This window comes from Alosa sapidissima, chromosome 14 (assembly GCF_018492685.1).
Source record: "Alosa sapidissima isolate fAloSap1 chromosome 14, fAloSap1.pri, whole genome shotgun sequence".
Classification (NCBI taxonomy): Eukaryota; Metazoa; Chordata; class Actinopteri; order Clupeiformes; family Clupeidae; genus Alosa; species Alosa sapidissima.
The window spans coordinates 11,326,791-11,347,493 of record NC_055970.1 but is presented as its reverse complement, the minus strand read 5'-3'; the positions used below and the strand labels follow the sequence as shown (position 1 = coordinate 11,347,493).

At 49.6% G+C, this 20,703-nt stretch overlaps 1 protein-coding gene across 2 annotated transcripts in view; it reads right to left on the bottom strand.

Annotated features, from left to right (window-relative positions):
- Positions 1–1,035: 1,035 nt before the first annotated feature.
- LOC121681508 (dual specificity protein phosphatase 8-like) overlaps positions 1,036–20,703 on the bottom strand; it is a 51,233-nt gene continuing 31,565 nt past the window's right edge. Inside the window, exons 1-5 of one of the 2 annotated variants that reach the window (XM_042061273.1) lie at positions 14,093–14,694; positions 6,234–6,400; positions 5,093–5,252; positions 4,614–4,737; positions 1,036–4,399 (exon numbers count right to left, since the gene is read on the bottom strand). In XM_042061273.1, the coding sequence (XP_041917207.1) occupies positions 3,160–4,399; positions 4,614–4,737; positions 5,093–5,252; positions 6,234–6,400; positions 14,093–14,207 (1,806 nt within the window). In that variant the 5' untranslated portion in view covers positions 14,208–14,694 and the 3' untranslated portion in view covers positions 1,036–3,159. Of the gene's footprint in view, positions 4,400–4,613; positions 4,738–5,092; positions 5,253–6,233; positions 6,401–14,092; positions 14,695–20,703 lie in introns of those variants that run through there. The other variant, XM_042061272.1, reaches the window with a different exon arrangement.

Genomic DNA, 20,703 nt, shown 5'->3' with positions numbered 1-20,703 from the left:
ATAAGTCATATTGTGAGTGTATTCTGAGTCATTTTCTAAGGAAAGTGAGATATACTGAACATATTTGTTTGGGGCACCAGGCAGTGGCAAACTGACAATGTATAAAAACACACAGTAATGGTGTGTATTATGTATTATAAGTATAGTATAAGTATACAGTACCCTCCAGAATAATTGGCACCTCTGCTAAAGTTGACTAAAAAGGCAAACATTGGCATGGTTTTATTTCAGTTAGCCTATTACAGTAGCTGGTTTGATATGCATTGAGCGCAATGAGCATCAAACCAGCTAATAGGCTAACTGAAATAAAATCATGCCAATCTCTAGGTATGGTGAAGGGTATGTGATGATGTGGGGCTATTTTAATTCCAAAGGCCAAGGGAACTTTATCAGGATGCATAGTATCCTGGATCCATGAAATAACTGGCCTTTAAAAACAAAAATATGCCTGCCTCTATTGGAATTTAACATAGGGGTGCCAATACTTATGACCCCTGTATTTAGAAAATTGGTGTCCTTAAAGGTTGGATATTTCCTCATTTTTTTACTTAAGGCATTTCCATCAATTTCCAAAAGATGATTTTATATTCCTCTTTTTAGTCAACTTTAGCAGAGGTGCCAATAATTCTGGAGGGTACTGTATATACTTATACTATACTTATAAATGTTTTAACAATTTAAGATTAATCCCGATCAAATTTCTTTTTTGGGGGGGGGGGGGGGACCACAAAGCAACTGGCTTAGGGCACCAAAATGGCCCCAGCAGTGGCACTGCTGGCAAAAATAAGTATGTAAGGGCACCGTAAGTGTATAACCAACTGTGATAATAATACCCTAGACTATTAAACAGGCTAAATGGTCTCCTTATGTGTAAGGTGCTGCATGGCAATTAAACTGTCATTAGGTCTATAATCAGAGATACTCCAGACCAGCAAAGTTACGTGATGCTTTCTGTCAAGTAATTGTGTGTGTGTGTGTGTGTGTGTGTGTATGTGTGTGTGAGTGCATCACAAGAAGAACACAGAGAGGAGAGCATGTGGTTTTGCTTGTATTTTGTTTCATTTCCACAAAACAGGTACAAGGGGAAGAAAAAGCATTTGAATAGAACCTGAGGTATTTTGCATCAAGCAGCCTAAGGTATCCATAATGTTGCTATTTACAATATCAAAATGACCAATAATAATAATAATAATAATAATAATAATAATAATAATAATAACACGAGGATCGCCTGCTTGTTCTTCCACATTAATAGGCTGAGGATAAAAAACAGAAAAGAACACAGTAGACCCAGCAGCAGCAGGAGGCTTACTCACAAGCGAAAGCCAACAGGAGAAAAGGAAGCTGCGATTCTGCGCTGCATATTGAGTTATCCTGTTCACATTTGTGCCGAGCCAAAGCCCTCTCCCCACTCCACAACACATAGGTGAGAGCGCAATGGGTACTGATAGATTGGGGAATAATAATAGAGAGAGAGGGGGAAGGAAAGAAATGATCTACGAGGCCTTTATTGTGTCCGTGTGCTCAATGAAACCAATTGATCCTGGGAGTTTCCCCTGAGACTGAGAATGCCCCCCCACCTACCCACCCACCCCTGCTAGACTTCCGGTCTATTCCACTGCATGGGCGCCGGGGACAGGTGGTGTTAAATGGACGCCTGAAACAGGTGGTGTTAAATGGGTGCCTGAAACAGGTGGTGTTAAACAGTCGTTCCATGAGTGTTGTGTGCTTCACTGTTGTGTGTAAATGGCGGGAGGGGGGGGATGGGGTTAGAGCACAGTGAGTTTGGAGCTTAGTCTGGATTCTCAGGGCAGTGGGAGTGTTTCCCAGGCGCAATGCTGAGGTTCGAAAGCCGCACTGCAACCAAGTTCAGAATAAAAAGGCAGTCTCTGCCTCTTCTCATGTTAAATATGATGTTCATTCTTCGTTATGTGCATACCTATAGCCAGTATATATTGTATAGTAGGGACTACACAGGGGAAGCTCTAGTCAGGCAAGGGGTTCTCGATCATGGCATGCATGTGGAGGTTATGAAAGACTGGCACACAAGAGGAGGTTTGTCAGACTGATAGAGACTTTTAAAAATAATTTTGTATTGCTTGAAGTTTGTGTTTTGTTTGTAAGTGTTTGCATTCTTATAAATACAATACAGTTAAACTGCAAGAAATAAACAACATGAGTTCACAAATATTATATTATTTCTCATTGCCAGAATGAAACAGATAAAATAAATTAAAACAAAAATAATGGATAAAACATTTGTCCATTAAAATTGCAGTATGATTTTTTACATATGCATGTATATGTGTATGGATATATATATTTTAATATATATAAAGCTTAGTGCTGTGGGTACACAGCTTGTCTGTCTGTAGGTAGCCAGCCACTTAGAGCATGCTCAGTGTACATTTGGAGGAGGAGTTACAGTAGTTTGGTTGAGAGTGCGCCATTGGCACATCTCCTACCATAAACACACAGGATATCATCACAACTAATACTTTTGCGGCGCATATAGCTGTTAACACTGACACAATTGACAGTATGTCAAAAGAAAAACAAAACTGTATTTTTGAAAAGCATCTTTTATGTTTTCACCTGTGGTTACCCACAGTTCTCTTCATGTTAATTAATTTAGGCATGCTGGGAGCTTGAGCTCTCCCCAAAGCGCATCCTTCATTTCGAATGGTACAGTAGCACGCCTTGTGTGTGTGTGTGTGTTTGTCTGTGTCTGTCTGTGTTTGTCAGTGTGTGTGTGTGTATGTTCATAGCTTTCCTTTGGTGCTGGAGTATGGCACTTTTCTTTCAAAGTACTGCAGTCCAACATTAGGATAAACTGAATGTCCTTCTTTTTGCCTCTGTCAGTACGAACTGTCCATCGAGCACATGAGAGCAAATTTCCCTTTGCCATAAAATCCAGCTTGCATTGCATTGGCCTGCCACTCTGTGACAGTTGCAGCCTTTTTCTCATAGTCCAACCTGTCCAACACAGAGACCCTAATATCTGAACTGTCTGTCTGTTTGACTATCTGTCTCTGAGAGGCAGGAATCTTCCAAGCCAACAATCAAAGTTGACCTGAAAAAGGCCCGTGTAATAGTGTAACCACCAGGTAATTGAAGTCTTCCTGTCTGTCCACTTCAGGTCAGTCCTAGGTTGTGGCGTCAGGAGACCTCGATGATCTCCATGCTCCCAGAGAAGCTCGACTGCTTGCCCAGCTTGCCCAGCTCCTCGCGGGAGTGCGTCTCCGAGATGCCCTCCTCGAACTCCATCTGGCAGCTGAGGCGCTTGAACTGCTTGTCCACCACGCTGCTGCCGCCGCCAGCTGAGGCGGCGGCGGTGGTGGCGGACGAGTCCTCGTGCCAGCTGCCCCGAGCGTCCCTGCCCTCCTGGGGCTTGTCCCGCAGCTGCACCCGCTCCTCGCCGGAGCCCGCGCGCCCGCTGCAGCCGAACGCCACGTACGCGGAGCTGCTCCCGAAGCGCAGCGTGGAGGAGGACACCACCGAGGAGGAGGAGGAGGAGGAGGAGTTGGAGGCGAGCGCCGACGCGGGACCGCAGCCGGACCCCAGGAACCATGGGCACTCGCCGGTGGGGGTGCTGGGCGTGGTGGCCTGCACCGTGTCCCTGTGCTGGGTCCAGATGGGGCTGGCGCCAGTGGGCAGGTTCAGCAGCAGGGAGCTCCTGGTGCTGCCGCCGCCGCCCAACTCCGAGGGGTGATGGGGTCCGAGCAGTGGGTGCGGGAGGCTCAGGCTGAGGGAGAGGGAGTGTGGGGGTGTAGGAGGGGTGGAGGTCTCGCTAAGGGTGCTGCTACCACTGCTGCTGCTGCTGCTGCTGCTGCTGTTGCTGCTGCTGCGCCTCCCCTTCCTCCGCTGACGCACGCGGGCCTCGCCCGGCCCACCTCCGCTGGGCGACTCGGCCGAGCCGGTTGGGCTGTCGGGCACGGGCGAGCACTGGCCGCCGCTGCTGCTGGGGCTGTCCAGCTTGCACAGCTTGGGCACGTCCTCCGAGCTGATGGGCGTGAGCGCCAGCTTGGGTGGCGAGAGACGCTGGCACTGCCCGGGCGCGTACACGGACTTGATGTCGAGAGAGAAGGAGCGCTTGAGACGGTTGGTGTCGGCGATGTGCTCGGCAGACAGGTCCAGGCCGTTCAGGCCCTGCTTCAGAGCACCGGGGACAGGGAGTTTGGGTTCAGAGCCGAGCTCTTGGCCGTCCAGAGAGGAGCTGGCCTCCCTCTGCTCCCCGAGCACCTCGCGCATCTCCTGCTCCTCCTCATGCCGCTCCGTCAGCGTCCGCATGGGGTGGCAGGTCAGAGCCTTCAGCACCTTCAGGCCCTTCTCAAACTCCAGCAGCTGGCCCAGGAAGTTAAAGTTGGGCGAGATCGAAGGCCTCCGGTCCTTCACAAATCTGCCAAAACAAGCAAGCTTTTAGAGACATGTCTGACTTGCAACATGGTTTAGGTATAAAGGTTATGCTAAAAACAATTCAACAAGGTAATCTAATTAGGATTGTCATGAGAGCTGTACTGTAAGAGAGTTCTAATGTAATCTTGTTATTATGAACTATAACTGTTCATTATTAATGAGACTAAGTGCATAAGTGTGTCTGTCTAGGTATCTACCTGTAGGCATCATCCGATGACAGGCCCATGGTCTTCATGATGTAGGCGATGGCGATGGTGGCCGAGCGTGAGATGCCGGCCAGACAGTGGACGATGACGCGGCAGTTTGACACCTTGGCTTTGTCTGTGGAGAGAGAGGAGAGCGAAAAACACACACGTCAGGTCAGGGCACGCAGGGAGGCTCTGGGACTCGGCCGCGGAGGACAAGCACAGCAGTCCGTTAAGAAAATAACAACAACAACAAAAATTCCACATCCTGCTTTACAAGCCCACCATCAGCAGACCTCCCACTCAGGTGCTTTACAGGATGCTTATTCAGAGGGATCAAAAAACACACACACACACACACACACACGCACACACACACGCACACACACACGCACGCACGCACGCACGCACACACACACACAAACACACACACCCTCACGCTGTGTCAGCAGGATGTAATAGCATGCGGTTTCCCAGTGGAGCCTACTTACCGATGAAGTCATTGGTTTTGTCTAGCCAGGGCAGCAGCTTCTCACAGTAGTTGTCATTGACGGGAATGCGCATGAAGTGGCTCTCGCTTATGAAGTCTGGCTTGGGACAGGTGTTACTGGCATTCAGCACGTAGGTGATGCCGCTCTGGGCCATCAGCTCCTGGACCAACAACAGAGACAGCCATGAGTCCACCATGTCATGTCAGATTTCACAAGAAGTGACCTCACCCCTCAGTGACGTCGTAGGAGTTTTCTTTCTTTGTTTAAAAATGAGGAAGTTAGTGAAGCTTCCTTTAACTTGTGGCTGTTGAGAAAACCCACCATTGTTGGCAGCCGCTGTAATCTTATCTTTTATTTATGCCCGCGGTGTGAGTGCGTGAGAGACTAACAGAGATGGTATGCGGTGATAAAATGCTTTCGCTAGGGAGCTCAATAATCACTTTGACGGGGTCGACATTTGAAAACAAGCTGTGGCTTCAAAAGAAGACAGCCGTGCAGAATGCCACTCATTGCTTATCTGCGATGATCTCATGGCATTCCTTTCTCACAGCACTAATGCTTTACCTGGGTATGCAAACAGCCCCAAGAAGGAAAAGTATGTTCTAACATGTCATTACACACTGGGAAGAGATAAAGCGCAGCTTGTCACCAGCCTCCTGTTATTCTAGACTTACATACCTGACATTTTAGATCATGAGAAGATTCTAGCTCTTTCCTGAGTAACCCCACCCAAGCAGGTGTGTGAGGGAGGCCGTATAATAATAAAATGCATATTTGCTGTCACGAGACGTTAATGTCATGTTCCTCCCACTTGTTTCCGTATGTCACTCTAACTGAATAGGTGCTGACACTAACCACATATTTGCATTTCTGCTTGACTCTGACCAGTGAGTGCGGAGAGAGATGAACGTGTGTTTTGAGGAGCCAACTGATCGGTGGGTGGATGGACTTGTGGGTGTAGGGGGAAGTCTGCCTCAATGCGTTCAATTCTGCCCTCGAGTAAGTGTGGGGAGAGTGAGCAAGTGTGTGAGGGAGCGAATGTGTGTGTGAGGGAGCGAATGTGTGTATGTGTGTGTGTGTGTGTGTGTATGTGTGTTCTGAGGAGAGCGGGAGGGTCCAGGGGGGCGGGGGGGGGGGTTACCTTGTTGAGGACGTCCCTCTGGGAGCCCAGATAGAGGTGGGGCAGGATGCGGGTGGGGCCCACGTTGGCGACGGGCAGGCAGGGCTGGGATAGGCTCATGGGGAGGATGGTGGCCTGCTTGCTCTCACACAGGCCGGGAAAGCAGGAGGAGAAGGCTGCGAAGCCCCCTAATGGAAGAACAGAGAGAGAGAGAGTGTCTTAGTCATCAAATAGAAAATAAACATGGACTTGAGCAACAGTCCCTTGACCTTTTCCAAAAAAAGCCACCATTGATTATTTTTCCAAGTAAAATCCAGGTCAGTGTTGGGAGAGCTCCCCTAGCAGTGGCGTAAAACTTGCCTACTGAGGCACACGGTGGCTTGTGTGCTCTGAGTCAGTCCTGCTGTGGTGTAATATGTGCAGTAATATGCACAATTGCGGGACACCCAGGTTTGGCGGAGGCCTTGGACACGTCCACAGTAGCACAAGAGGGGGAGTGCTGAGTGCACAGCTGAGCCCTGGCAGTGGTGGTGGTGGTGGTGGTGGTGGTGGTGGAGGGGGCTTCCTCGCCTGTTAATCTCCACACACGCACCCCCCTAACCCGCCCCCCCCCCCAGCCCGCAGCCCCAGCGTGCCTCGGCAGACACAGAAACATCCTGTCTGCCTTGGCAGGCCCACACAAACGACATTACCAGGCCTGACGCACGCTTTACATGTGCCCTTTCACCCAGAACACAGACCTGACCACGGACACTCAGGACGACAAGAAAGGAAGGGGAGGAGAAATGGAGAGAACGGGAGACGGACAGAGAGAGAAAGACGAGTGGAGAGGAGTACAGAGACAAGAGAGGAGGAAGAGAGAGGAAATGAAGAGCTGGCCCTTTAAGAGGGAGCTAGATCTGGTGTTGGCGTCTGTCTCTCACTCCCTTTTCCTGCATGATGTCATCTCTCCTTGAAATCGGCATGAGGGAGAGGGAATGAGGCAGGCCACAGGTGTGGACACAGACACACACACACACACATACACCTACACACACACACTACAAGTCCCTGCAAGGCTCAATCTAAGTAAATAAGACCTACTTCAGCAGCCAGTGGCCCTGAGGCTAAAAAGCATGATGTTCTGCACACTTAGTGGTGGATTACCTCAAATCTAAACATAGCCACACATTTAGCAAGACCTTCTGTACTGTTTGTGCACTAAAAGTGACCAATTGCCTAATATCCTAACTTGATGATCTCAGCGTGACTCTTAGCCACGAGGTGCCTCCATGAAGACAAAGCTCGGTTCTGTGCTGATCGATTGAAACATCGCCCCCCCTGGTTTCTCCAATCGCTCGCGCAAATCTGGGATACATTAGCTCCACTTCCAAGTAAGGCAGGCAGGCGTCTGGAGCGATGACATCACCCCAGGATTAGTGCTCACCCTCGACCTACTCCACTCCGCCGACACCAGAGGGAACACAGACAGCAGGCCAGGGAAAGAAAGACACAGAGAGAGAAAGGAGAGAAAGAGAGCGGGAGCAGGAGAGATGAGGATTGAGAGGAGTTGAGGAGAGGCTTGCGCTGCTGAAAGGCGTTAAGAATGAGTGGCGGGAGGCCTGAGCTCTCTTAACAAAGGATGAAAGCACCAGGGCCTTTAAATTAAGACGGCTGCTGGGGTATATATTTGACAAAGACAAGCTGCAGAAGGAAGAGAATAAGAAAAAGAAGGAGACTAAACAGAGGTCCCTATCTCTATCCTTCCCCCTGAAACTCTTTACAATTTCCCTCCTTTCTGGTTCCCATTCGGTGTCTGGCCACCTGCTCGAGTGTCACTGGCCCCCAGCGCGCCCCGCATCCCGCTAGAACAAGACGCCGCGCTGGCAAGGCCTTCCTTTGGCCGGGACGCCACAGCTGCAGCAGAGAGTGTGGCTGAGGCTTTTGTGGGCTCATAATCAATGAGCTCTTGTGCACTCACTAAATGCTCACACACACACGCACACACACAAATACACACACACACACATACACATACTGTTACAAACACACATACACACACACATACACAAAGTCACACAAACACATTCTCTCTTCCTCTGACACAAACACACACATGCACACACAAACACACATACATTCAAACACACACACATACACACATGCAAACACACACAAGCACACAATGCCTGCCTTGCTTCTGGCTATGTTGATCATTTGGTGTTTTTATCTTAGATAAGGGGTGAGATCATTGGGTGCCGCAGCGTCAGCTCCCAGCCGTTACTAGATGCAGGTGTGTGATTGTGCACACACATGGTGTGCGTGTGTGTGTGTGTGTTTCTCTGATATAACCACCCAACCACAGGAGCCTCCCTTCAACACCCATGGGCGTGTGAGTCAGAGCAGACAGACCTGCTCCCCCACTCCAAACACTCAGTGCTGTCATAACGGCAGGCAGGCTACACCACCAGCACCACCACCACCACCAGGAGCCCCCGTCTTACACGACATCTGCCTGTTTACGTTCTTCTCTTTCTGTTCCTGGGCGTAGGACAGACACTTCAAACAGCAGCTATGTGACAGCTGATTGAGAGTGGCAGCATTAGTGAGAGAGAGAGGCCAGAGGGAAGCATCTCCTCATTCACCACCTCCTCCACCTCCTCCTCCTGCTCCTCCTTCTCCTCCTCCTGCTTCTCCTCCAGGGGCCCAGGAGTAAACCATTAGCCAGAGACTGACATGAGAACGGAGCGAGTAAGTGGTGTAATGACAGCTCCAGTCTCTGGCCTCCCCAAGCCTGCTCTGACTGGCCCTTTAAGTCCTCACTGAAGGCTTGTCTGTTTCCAGCTATTAATGGCAACTGCCAAACAGGATGACATCATCTCTGGGAGCTGGGGTGGGCCAGCCAGTGGGCTGTCTCTGGGCCGGCAGTTATTGCTCTCTTTCTCCCTCTCTTTCTCCCTCTCTCTCTTTCTCCCTCTCTTTCTTTCTCTCTATCTCTCACTCCTCCTAGGAGGGGGTAGGAGGTTATGTGTGCAACCCACTGAGTTCTAACCCTCAACCTCACTGTCTGTGCTTTACTAGCTTCCCACATGCTAAAACACACACACACACACACACACACACACACACACACACACACACACACACACACACACACACACATACACACACACACAGAGTTCAGCTGCCATATGTGGCCCCCTTTTTTGTTCATATCAACAGAGCCCTCTGCAACACACATCCCCCTCCAGACAGACACACACACACACACACACACACACACACACACACACACACACACACATATATATATATACACACACACTCAACCCCCCTCCTCTCACACCTGGTGTAACATCCCCGGAGCCCAACTAGCCATGGGTGACATCATGTGCCCCGGGGGCAGGGCTGGTTCTCCTGCTGACAGCGCCTCTAATCCAGTTCAGCCCCAGGCTGCGCGGGACCGGACTGGACTTGGTGTGTGAGTGTGTGACTTGGTGTGTGAGTGTGTGTGTGTGTGTGTGTGTGTGTGTGTGTGTGTGTGTGTGGTGAGGGAAGAGGGGCTCCGGCCTGGACGCTGTCATTCCACAGCGCTGATCTCACTGGCTGCAGGCCGCACCGCAGGGCAGTCTGGGAAAAACGATAGCCCCACCTCTTTCTCTCCCTCTCTCTCTCTCTTTCTCTCTCTCTCTCTCTCTCTCTCTCTCTCTCTCTCTCCCACCTCACAGAGAGGCAGCGTGCCGGAGGCTCCATAGCCCACATGGAACACAGAAGCACGGGGAGAAACGGCCACAGAATGGAAGCATGGAGGGGAGAAGGGAGGGGAGAAGAGAGTCTCCCTACGTGTCCATGTCGTAATGGAAAAGCTGAACATTTCCCTTTTAGCAGATCCAATATGTGAGAGATTCCAAAGGTCTTTGGTCTCGTGTGAAAGAAATTATTGATATGCAGGAGGCAATGCTTTAAAAATATCCAAGTTCTAATGCATCAATTACACAGTGAGAAAATCTTTGCAACTTAACACACACACACACACACACACACACACACACACACACACACACACACACACACACACACACACACCTACACACACACACACAACTGAAAAAAGAAGAAAGGGAGGGAATTGTACTAACCCAAATGAAGTCATCACATATAAATGTGTGTGTTCATGTGTGTGTGTGTGTGTGTGTGTGCAGAGGGCTAAATACAGAAATGAAGTGAGGTCCTACTACAGAGACTGTGAAGTGTACTTTGCTAAATCTGGACATGTGATATTACAGACTATTACCAGCAAGTGCAGCGCAGGCATGCATGGAGGGACTAGCACTGGTCAAACAACACAAACACACACACAGCTCACACACACAGCGCTCACATAACCTTCTGCAGCAAATGTGCATCTCAGTCTCCACCACACAGCCAAAGAAATTAAGTTAGAGGACTTATTTGTGGACACCCCCAGCCCTCTCTCACACACAAAAGCACACACACACACACCCTTATGTACACACACACACACACACACACACACACACCCTAATGTACACACATGCACATGTGTCACCCTCACGCTTCTCGTCTGGAACATTTTCACACATTATCACCGCCTCACACAAGCGGAGAGTGACATCACTCTCCTCCTGTTGCCTAATTTAGGGAAAAGAATAATTTGGGACAGGGGTCTGGGTGGACCCCTCCCCTCCCCCTCCCCCTCCCCCTCCCCCCCACTCGTGGCTGTGCAAACACTCTTGAATAAATCAACCCCCCCACCTACTCCCTCCTCTTATTGCACACACACATCAATTACCAGCCAAGCTCGGCCATTCACCATCCAACAGTAACCATCCACACACAGCAGGGGACCTCAGATGCCCTACCCTGTGGGACTGTGTGTGTGTGTGTGTGTGTGTGTGCGTGCGTGCGTGTGTGCGTGCGTGCGTGTGTGCAGTGGGGTCGGACTTTGTCCTCTCTCTTTACTCTTTGTTTCGTGCATGGGGGGAGTCCACACTGAGTCTTGGGTGTGTGTGTGTGTGTGTGTGTGTGTGTGTGTGGAGTGAGGCAGAGCAAGGAATAGAGGGCACTGTGCCGTGGACGCTGACTGGCTTTTTCCAGCGCTTATGTAAGAGCCGTTTGACCGGGCTCCTCCCCTTTGTCCACGGCAGCCTGCCTGCCTTTGCCTCATTCACCGGTCTGGCAAAGCCACAGAAAAGAGAGAGAAAGAGGGGAGAGGCCCTCCCTCCCTCCCTCTCTCTCTATCTCTTCCTCTCTCTCCCTCCCTCTCTCTCTCTTTCTCTCTCTCTCTCCACACAGTTCAGCAGCATCTGCACAGGCATCATCATCACACACTCATTAGAGCATGAGCTCATGGTTGAACCTGTCTGAGACCTGTCTCCACCGCACGCACGCACACACACACACAGACACACACACACACAAATGTGTAGAAGATATAATTGATATATTACACATACACACACACACACTTAAAGTCTTTGTCTCCCAACCACTCATGCACTAATACTCAAAGATACACAAAGAAACAAGCTTAATCTTGCTTTACCACCGCCAACACAGGTACAGGCACACACACAGAAACACACACACATGACAGAACTACACCCACACACACATTTACACAAGCACACACAGACACACTCTAACTATCCTGGTGCATCTCACCCCAGCCTATCCTACCCTTGTGGCTCCTATTTATAGCAGTTAGCATGAGCTAAATCAGTCTGCTGTGCAGCCTTTGTTGTCACATGCATTTTTAATATGCCAGTCCACCCAGAAGCCAAACGTCAGGCGAGCGGCTGCAGCTTGACTCCGACTTGGGTGGACGGAGATGAGGCAGCGTGCTGACAGGCCCCAGAGTTGTGTAGCCTCTCCAAAAACATCCTCCAGCAGAGATGCCTTTCAGCGGGGGCTAAGTGGTGCTGGTAAAAGTAGGGAAGGGGGCAATTTTGGGGTGTGTGGAGAGGAACGCTAGCCTCTCAGCGACTGCCCTGATGCCCTAAATAGCCCCCTGCCCCAGTACCCCCCCCCCCACCTCTCTCTCTTTCTTTTGGGTTGGGGGGAGAGATGGGCCCTCCATCTGTCTCTCAATCAGCTATCTTTCACCCAGCAGGCAATGACATACATTACATCACCACTGACACACACACACACACACACACTCACAGACAAAGGGCTCTGGCTTGAATGGAAATCCATTGATTTTGTGAGTGCCTGAAATACACACACACACACACACACACACACACACAGACACACACACACACACACACACACACCACACAAACATACATACAAATACACACTGTGCATTCACCATACCCATTCCCCCTTCATAGCCCGGGGTCTGTTCGGTGCACAATGAACCCGCATTACCTCAGAGGCAGAATGAGTCGCTATTTACCAGCCTGGCAACACGAGGGGTGACCCTGTCTCCTGACCAGAAGCTCACACCTACGCCATGTCTATTCCTGATCAAACGCAGACCAGTGCGCCCTTGGCTGGCCTGGTGGACAGCAGGCGTTTTTGAGTCCAGCCTCGCCGGACAATCACAGCTTTCCACATGAAGCAGACATTTCCATCCATGCATCGCACGCGCATCGGCACAATGATGAACATACACACAAAAACTTGACCAGATTTGTCACGGAAATGACAAATCATCCGGCAGAAATAGCCAGAGTTGTGTGTGGAGAGAGTGAGTCAATCAAGCAGAAGCTCCAATCATCAAGCGTGACACATTTAAATGCACTTGGCTTTAGTCACATGGACAGGAAGAAATGCTCACTTACATAATTTTACTGCAATCATACATGAATTAATTACACTCTTTATTCAGATAATACATGTATTAATAATATTATAATAAAATGAATAAATACTACTGTATATGTATAAATCCACTATGACATGGACACATTCAGACTGCAGTGTAAAGCTGCAACTCCTTTCTTGCAGAGGAAGCAGCTCTAATTCAGCTGGAGACAGAGTATCCAATCCCTCCCTCACACACCTCACACACCTCACACACTCGCACTGCTGCAGCTCCCTGGCAGCAGGTAGACTCATAAAGCCAGGCAGCGCCGTGGCTCCATCTGTGCCCTCCTCACACACACACACACACACACACACACACACACACGAGCCCCCACTGGGCAGCAGACAGGTACAAGGAGTCCCACTGATGTGCAAGCACGGGCTATGAATAAGATCTGACAAGCACTTCTGCTGCTATCAACACAAAGCAAAAAGCTGATGATTTTCTCATAACCCACGGGCTGAAGCCATTGTTCATTTTTTGGATGTTACAGCGCACTAACACACTATGTGTTTATCATCTAGCAGTGCTGTGTATGTGCATGTGTATATGTGTGTTTGTGTGTGTGTGTGTGTGTGTGTGTGTGTGTGTGTATGTGTGAGTGTGTGTGTGTCTTAACTCATACTGCCCTTATATCCTAAGCTCTCTGCAAGTCAGTCTCGACAGAATGAGGTCTCCTCATGTGTGTCCACCACTCTGCAAGCTGACCACTGAGCTAATGCTAGCCTGACACAAAGCACTGATCCAGGAAGGCACACACAGACCCAGTGCACAGTGGATGTGCTGCTACCAGCCCAACAAGAGAACAGGATGTTTATGGCTGCACTGTACCCTGTACAGTATTCACAGACTGTACCTTTGTGCCTCTTAAAATATACATAGAGACAGGCACACATGCACACACACACACACATACACACAGTACCATGAGCACACTCAGACTCCAAAGCTAGATACACACTTTGCAAAAAAAGCCTTTTTAAAGGGAATATGTCACACACTCTCACACACACACATACACACCAGCACACAGTCACACACCTACACACACACTAACACACACCTCTGAGGTCGCGTCCCTCCTTCACCCTGCGCACTCTGATCTTCAGCTTCATTTCACTCTCGTGCATCTCCGTCCAGAGGTGCCGTGGGGGGGCTATGACCACGTCCACGGGCATCCAGGCAGACCGGCACACTCGCCAAGCAGCAGCGGCAACGCCGGCAAAGAGAGGAGCGTTCAGCAGCTAGAGCCGCGCACACACACACACACACACACACCGCTGGCACCGCAGCCAAACGCTCGTACACTTCCACACAGCTGACACAGTCACTGTCACTTGGAGCCACTCTTAACAGCTCAGGGCTGAGGGAAGTAGCAAAAAAAAAAGTTCAAAAATAAATCTTTAAAAAAAATTAAAAAATTAAAATGTAAAAAATGTGGGTAAAGAGTCCTCCAGGAGCAGTGAGGGATGAAAGGAGAGAGAGAAAAGTGTTGTGGCTGAGCGGAGAGGAAGAGTGTTTTCCTGCTTCAGTGGCAGCCCGCGGCAGCGACACTTCTCTCCACGCTGCGTGTCTCTCGCCTTCTGTCTCCAGCTGGAAATGCAGCTCCCTATTGTCTGTGCGCTCTCATTCGCTCACGCTCTCTCTCTCTCTCTCTCTCTCTCTCTCTCTCACTTCCCCCTCCCCTCTCTCCCTCTCTCTCTCGCTCTCTCGCTCACTTCCCCCTCCCCTCTCTCCCTCCCTCTCTCTCTCTCTCTATCTCTCTCTCTCTCTCTCACTCGCTCGCTCCCCCAGTGAATGAGCTCACTCTGCCGTGCGCGTCGACTCTGCTCTCTAGTGGCGCTCGGCTGCGGCTCGGTCATTGCTAATGTGTAAGGCATGTTCCCGCATTCCTTACTCACCACACAAATATGCGGCCACCTTAGGGGCCGGCGCTGAGGCTGGGGGCAGAGAGAGGGAGAGAGAGAGAGAGGTAGGGAGGGTGAGAGGGAGAGAGGGAAAGAGAGAGAGAGGTAGGGAGGGTGAGGAGGGCTCCTACGCTTCCCTCCTTTTACTTGCTGACAGAAACACACAGATTTTTACTCCCCTGAGACACACACACACACACACACACACACACAGCATGGCAGTGTGTTATTTTGTTGATTTTTTTTTCCAACTCAAGGAGCCAGGAGCCCTCCAGGCTAAGAGCGGAGATTGTGTGTTTAAACTACTCCACAGAGCCGTAATCTCCTCTCAGCCTTTACAGACCAGTAATCTGTGTTACAGCTGCATCAGACTGTCTGTGTTAGAGCACTTAAAAAGTAATAGTCTGTGCTTGCTTTTCTTTAGGGTACATTCTTTATTACAGGGACATTTTACTGAAGAGTATGCATGTTCTGAGGCGCAGGTATTTTTATAAAATCACTTAAAGGTGTTTTATTATATCTTTACGATATTCCTTGTTGCATTTATAGGTTGTTTATGGGGAGCACCACTTTTTTTTTTGCTCTTGCAAACATGAGGTTACCGTGTTCAGCCAACAATCTCTGTTGGTTCCCCCTTTGGGGAAAAGCAAACAAACAAAGCAAAAACAGACTTTATGAGGACAGCATGTAGGCCCACAAACAGCCATTAGAGTGGGGCTTTAACCTGTGCCCAGCGGGGACACAGAGCAGGTCCTGTGACAGCCTGCCTGTTAGCGCAGGCTAGCAAGGACCCAGCGCTGCACTAACCCTTGCCATGTGGTGACCCACGGGCTCCTGTTGAACAGACACATTCTGTCAGGGCTCAGGAGAAAGAAAGAGAGAAAGAAAGAAAGAGAGAAAAGAGAGGTGAAGGAGAGAGAGACAGAGGTGGGAGAGAGAGAGAGAGAGAGAGAGGTGGAGGAGAGAGAGACAGAGGTGGGAGAGGGAGAGAGAGAGAGGTGGAGGAGGGAGAGAAGTGGAGAAGAGAGACAGAGGTGGGAGAGAGAGAGAGAGAGAGGTGGAGGAGAGAGAGACAGAGGTGGGAGAGAGAGAGAGAGAGAGGTGGAGGAGAGAGAGAGGTGGAGGAGAGGGGGGGCAGTGGGAGAGCAGGGATCAGAACAGTGAGAATTCACACAGTCATGGGATTTTACTACCACACAGTAAACACACACACCAGGCATCTGTGTGTGTGTGTGTTTGAGAGAGAGAGGGAGAGAGGGAGCCTGTATCCTCATGTGTGTGTGTATTAGCTTTTCCTAGTCACACAGAGACTGAGAGTGTCAAGAGCACCACTGTTGCTTGTTAAACACCAACAGCAGAATGACCACAGAGCATTTAGCTCAGTGACACTCGACCACTGGCTGCTTGCTGACTCTATTTTTGATGTGAAGTCACTATGCGGGTGTTCTGTTTCATAATACAAAAATAAACACAGCAGCCTAGAAAGAGAGAGAGAGCGTGAGAGAGAGAGAAAGAGAGAGTAGGGATCGACAGAAAGAAGGGATGGAATGAGAGAAAGAGAGGCAAACCTCAACTCCCCTCTTGTTTAAACACACCACCTTCTCCACCCACATGGGCCACTGATGGCTGTTGTTCATTAAATAAGCATTAAAAAAAAAAAAACACCTGAACATGTTGTGCCGTGTAATGCTGGTTGAGTGGAAATGGGTCACTTGGAAGCAGCCTAGCGAGGAGGGGATGTTCCTTTACGACGTTGTTGTAAACTTTTCCTACGCTTGCAAACCCTCAATTACCAGTGCGCCGCCCCGGCTTGAGCAGAGGAGAGCAGAGGAGAGGAGAGGAGAGGAGAGGAGAAGATAGCAGAGGAGAGCAGAGGAGAGGAGAGGAGAGGAGAGGAGAGGAGAGAGGAGAGGAGAGCAGAGGAGAGGAGAAGATAGCAGAGGAGAGAAGAGGAGAGGAGAGGAGAGGAAAGGAAAGGAGAGGAGAGGAGAGGAGAGGAGAAGGGAGGAGAGGAGAGCAGAGGAGAGCAGAGGAGAGAAGAGGAAAGGAGAGCAGAGGAGAGGAGAGGAGAGGAGAGGAGAATAGAGGAGAAGAGAGGAGAGGAGAGGAGAGGAAAGGAGAGACACAATGCAATACAATGACAAACAGCTGCTGGCCTCAACAGTCCACCTGTTGGAGGTTTGCAAGCAGAGCCAGAGGGCAGAGGAAGAGGAAGTGCAGGGAGAGCAGAGAGAGTGATCTCTCCATTTACAAACCACTATGGGTGTGAGCGCTTGCTGACCAGTGATCACACACCAGGATGAACTCCTGGCCTTTCACTCTGTGTCACCCCGTGTGTTTGTTTCGCTTGTGACATATTTCAGCAGAACGAAAAACAGCACAACGCCCGCAAAGATCACAATCATGTCATCACAAAACAACAAACCAACTTGACGATAGAAGGAACACAGGAGTCTCACTGTCACCATGGAGGCTCTGATGTGTGGCTGTGTCTGGGGGGGTGGGGGGGGGGGTGGAGGGTGTGGGGGAGGTGTGGAACGCCACATGAGCAATTCTGGTGGTGAGCCTTGGCCAGGTCAGGCAGAGGAGAGGTCAGCGCTGACAATTGTATCAGTGTGGCTTTGCGAGCGCCTTCAAACATCCAAGCACATGCTTGTGGGATGAGGTCATGTGACTGCCCCGTCCTGAGGCTGAGGAGTGAGCACATACAACCTCACAATATGGTGCTGTGCACTCCAGGCCTGCCATTTGCTACATGAGTCAGTGTGGGCCATGTGTACACTTGTGGGCAAGACTGTGTGTGTGTGTGTGTGTGTGTATACTGGCAGATAAGAATAGATATAGATATAGTCAAAATATATGTTCTACATAATTCTACAAAAATATATATGTTTTAAAATATATGTTTGTATACATGTACAGTATGCATATACTGTATCTAAAGTATAACTATGAAATGTCAATTATCCATTTTATATTATGCTATTAAAACAAATATTCTATTATGAAGTACAGTACGCATACAGAATATGTACTATGTAATGATGCTTAATGTGTGAGTGTGTGAAAAAGTGTGTTATGGAAAGTTGGCAGGAGTTTGAGCATGTGAGTGTATGCATACATGTATGTGTTTACATGTGTGTATGTGTGTGCTTGTGAATGTGTGAAAGCAAGTGTGTGCTTACAAAGCAATAGAAGCCCCACGTGTGGATGTGTGAGTTTGTGTGCCTCTGTGAGTGTGTGTGTGTGTGTGTGTGTGCCTGTCTCACATTTGCGTGTGTGTCTTGCTGTCCCAAGCAAGTGGTGAGCGCGGTGCATGCCCCTAAAGGACATAATCCCCTCTGATATGAGCGCAGGACTTGTGCCTGAGCCTGGACACTACTCTCCCCTGATCAAGGGGGGAGGTTAGCGGCTAATTTACTGCCCTCTTAAAGAGCAGAGTGTCAGGGTCGAGGAGCCAGAGCCAGAGGGGGACGGAGGGCCAGGGCCAGGCCGGAGGGGGACGGAGATGGACACACGCGGCCTGTGTTCCTCTGTTGACAGTGCTTGTTGTCAAGGTATCAGTGACAGACACTTAATGTCTAATTACATCAGTGACGTGGAGCATGCTCAATTCACAGCTGGCATGCCTGGGATGTGAGGTCTTGGGCTGTGTGTGTGTGGAGTGGGGGGGGGGAGGGGGGGGGGGGGCGTATCATTTGCTGGCTGCAAGCGCGAGCCGGAGTGAGAAAAGAGAGAGAGGGAGAAATTGAGAGAGAGAGCACCCTCACTCTTACACTCTTATACCCCTCACTTTTATACCCCGCTACCCCCCCCCCCCCCCTTTGCTCAGCCCCCTCGCTGCCAACAGAAACCCCCTGCAGCTGCAAACAGGGCCTACAAGAAGAGGCTTGTCTCACGGCTCAAACATGGCAGGGGTGGCGTCGGTGTCCAAACCTGTCCCCGAGGCATGGCGACCTTCATGCGATTCGCAGAACGCAGCATGTGCATCAGTTCCAGAAAAGTTTAACGTTTCAGCGGACGAATCCTCGCTCGTTAAGTCCTTGTTGAGATTCTTGGCAGCGTGGGCGTGTGTGTGTGTGTGTGCGTGTGTGTGTGTGTGTGTGTGTGTGTGTGTGTGTGTGTGTGTGTGTGTGTGTGTATGTGTGTGGAGAGAGCACTGGTGTTCTCACACTTTTGTTGGTCTGAGCCTGAGAGATTGAGAGGCGCTGAGCGGCAGTCAGTGTGAATAGATTTGTCTATTAGTCTGATGTGTGTGTGTGTGTGTGTGTGTGTGTCTATGTGTAAACTTATCACCCGGCATGAGCTCACAGCCGTACACTTGCTCCAAGTGACTCACCCATCACATGCTGCACATGTCATCTAAGATCTCCGTATCAATCACTCCCAGCTGATCCCACCATGACAGCACAAAAACAATACAGGCAATACACACACAAACACACACACACACACACACACACACACACACTCTCTCTCTCATGGACTCCTTATTATTTCCCCCAGAGCGCGTGTACAGTTCCACTGTTCGTCTCCCCTCCCCTTGCACCGTGCGTCAGTCAAAAGCACCAGATCCATAACTACGGAGAGCGAGGAGACATGATGTTATTGCGAACAGCATTGATAACCCACAGTAGGAACGTGAGCAGCAACACACACAGGCCAAGAGGATCGTGGAACAAAGCACAGCGAGGGTCTAAGAATGGTGGATAACATCAGTTCAGAGTGAAAAACCACAGATGGAGGCTGGTTAATGTAGTGTGCAGAATGGGCGATCCACACATTTCCTCTTCCTAGAGTGGTGTTGGACTTGCATTCAATCAGTTTTGCAGTTTTGGGGAAAAGATGATTAAGGAAGTTAATGGAGCAGGACTTTACCCAATGGCGGGATGTTTGCTTCGGATAAAAATGGAACAAGCCTTATATCTAGATGCTAGATTATCATTTAAACATGGTATCTGAGCGTCTGCATTTAAGCATCTTTTAAATAAAAGAATAGGCTTCCATAAGGCTTTGGAGTATAGCCCACCTAAAAGGACTTTTATAAAAGATTTACCTTCTTAAATTCTCTGCCCCTCCAGCTGCACAACAGTATTTATTTCTGTCAACATCTACAGGCCATCATTTCGATATAGGAACTTGTTTTTCCTCGATTAACAGGGCTCAGCAGTGGATCACATAATGTATGCTCACCCGCTATTAATACGCCGTGCCTAAGACAGTGCATAAGGTGTAAAAACATCATCAGTGCTATATTTTTTCTTCAAACTCAGAGCCTATTTATGGGCTCACACCTTCTGCCTCACTCTGAGATGAAGTAATTAGCGCAATAGCACCTCTATAAAAACTACAGAGCACAGCCAACGCCTGTGCTGTGCTGTGTTGTGCTGTGCTGTGCTGTGCTGTGCTGTGCTGTGTTGTGCTGTGCTGTGTTGTGTTGTGTTGTGCTGTGCTGTGCTGTGTTGTGTTGTGTTGTGCTGTGCTGTGCTGTGCTGTGCTGTGCTTCCACCCTCCAATATGAGCCCCAAGCACACAGAGACGCACAAAAAAGGCCCAGTGGTTTCTGTGGGAACCACCTCTATGACATCATCTCTTATTCTTTCTCCCCACCCCTAGGGTTGTAAATACCGTCCAATGGCTGACCAGCGGGGCTTTTTTTTTTTTTTTTTTGAAAGTGCAATGACATAAATTATTGGCAGCCAAGGCTGTCTGTCAGGGTACGGTGAGAATTGATGCCTCGAGGAAAGAGCTCCAGGTCTGCTCACTC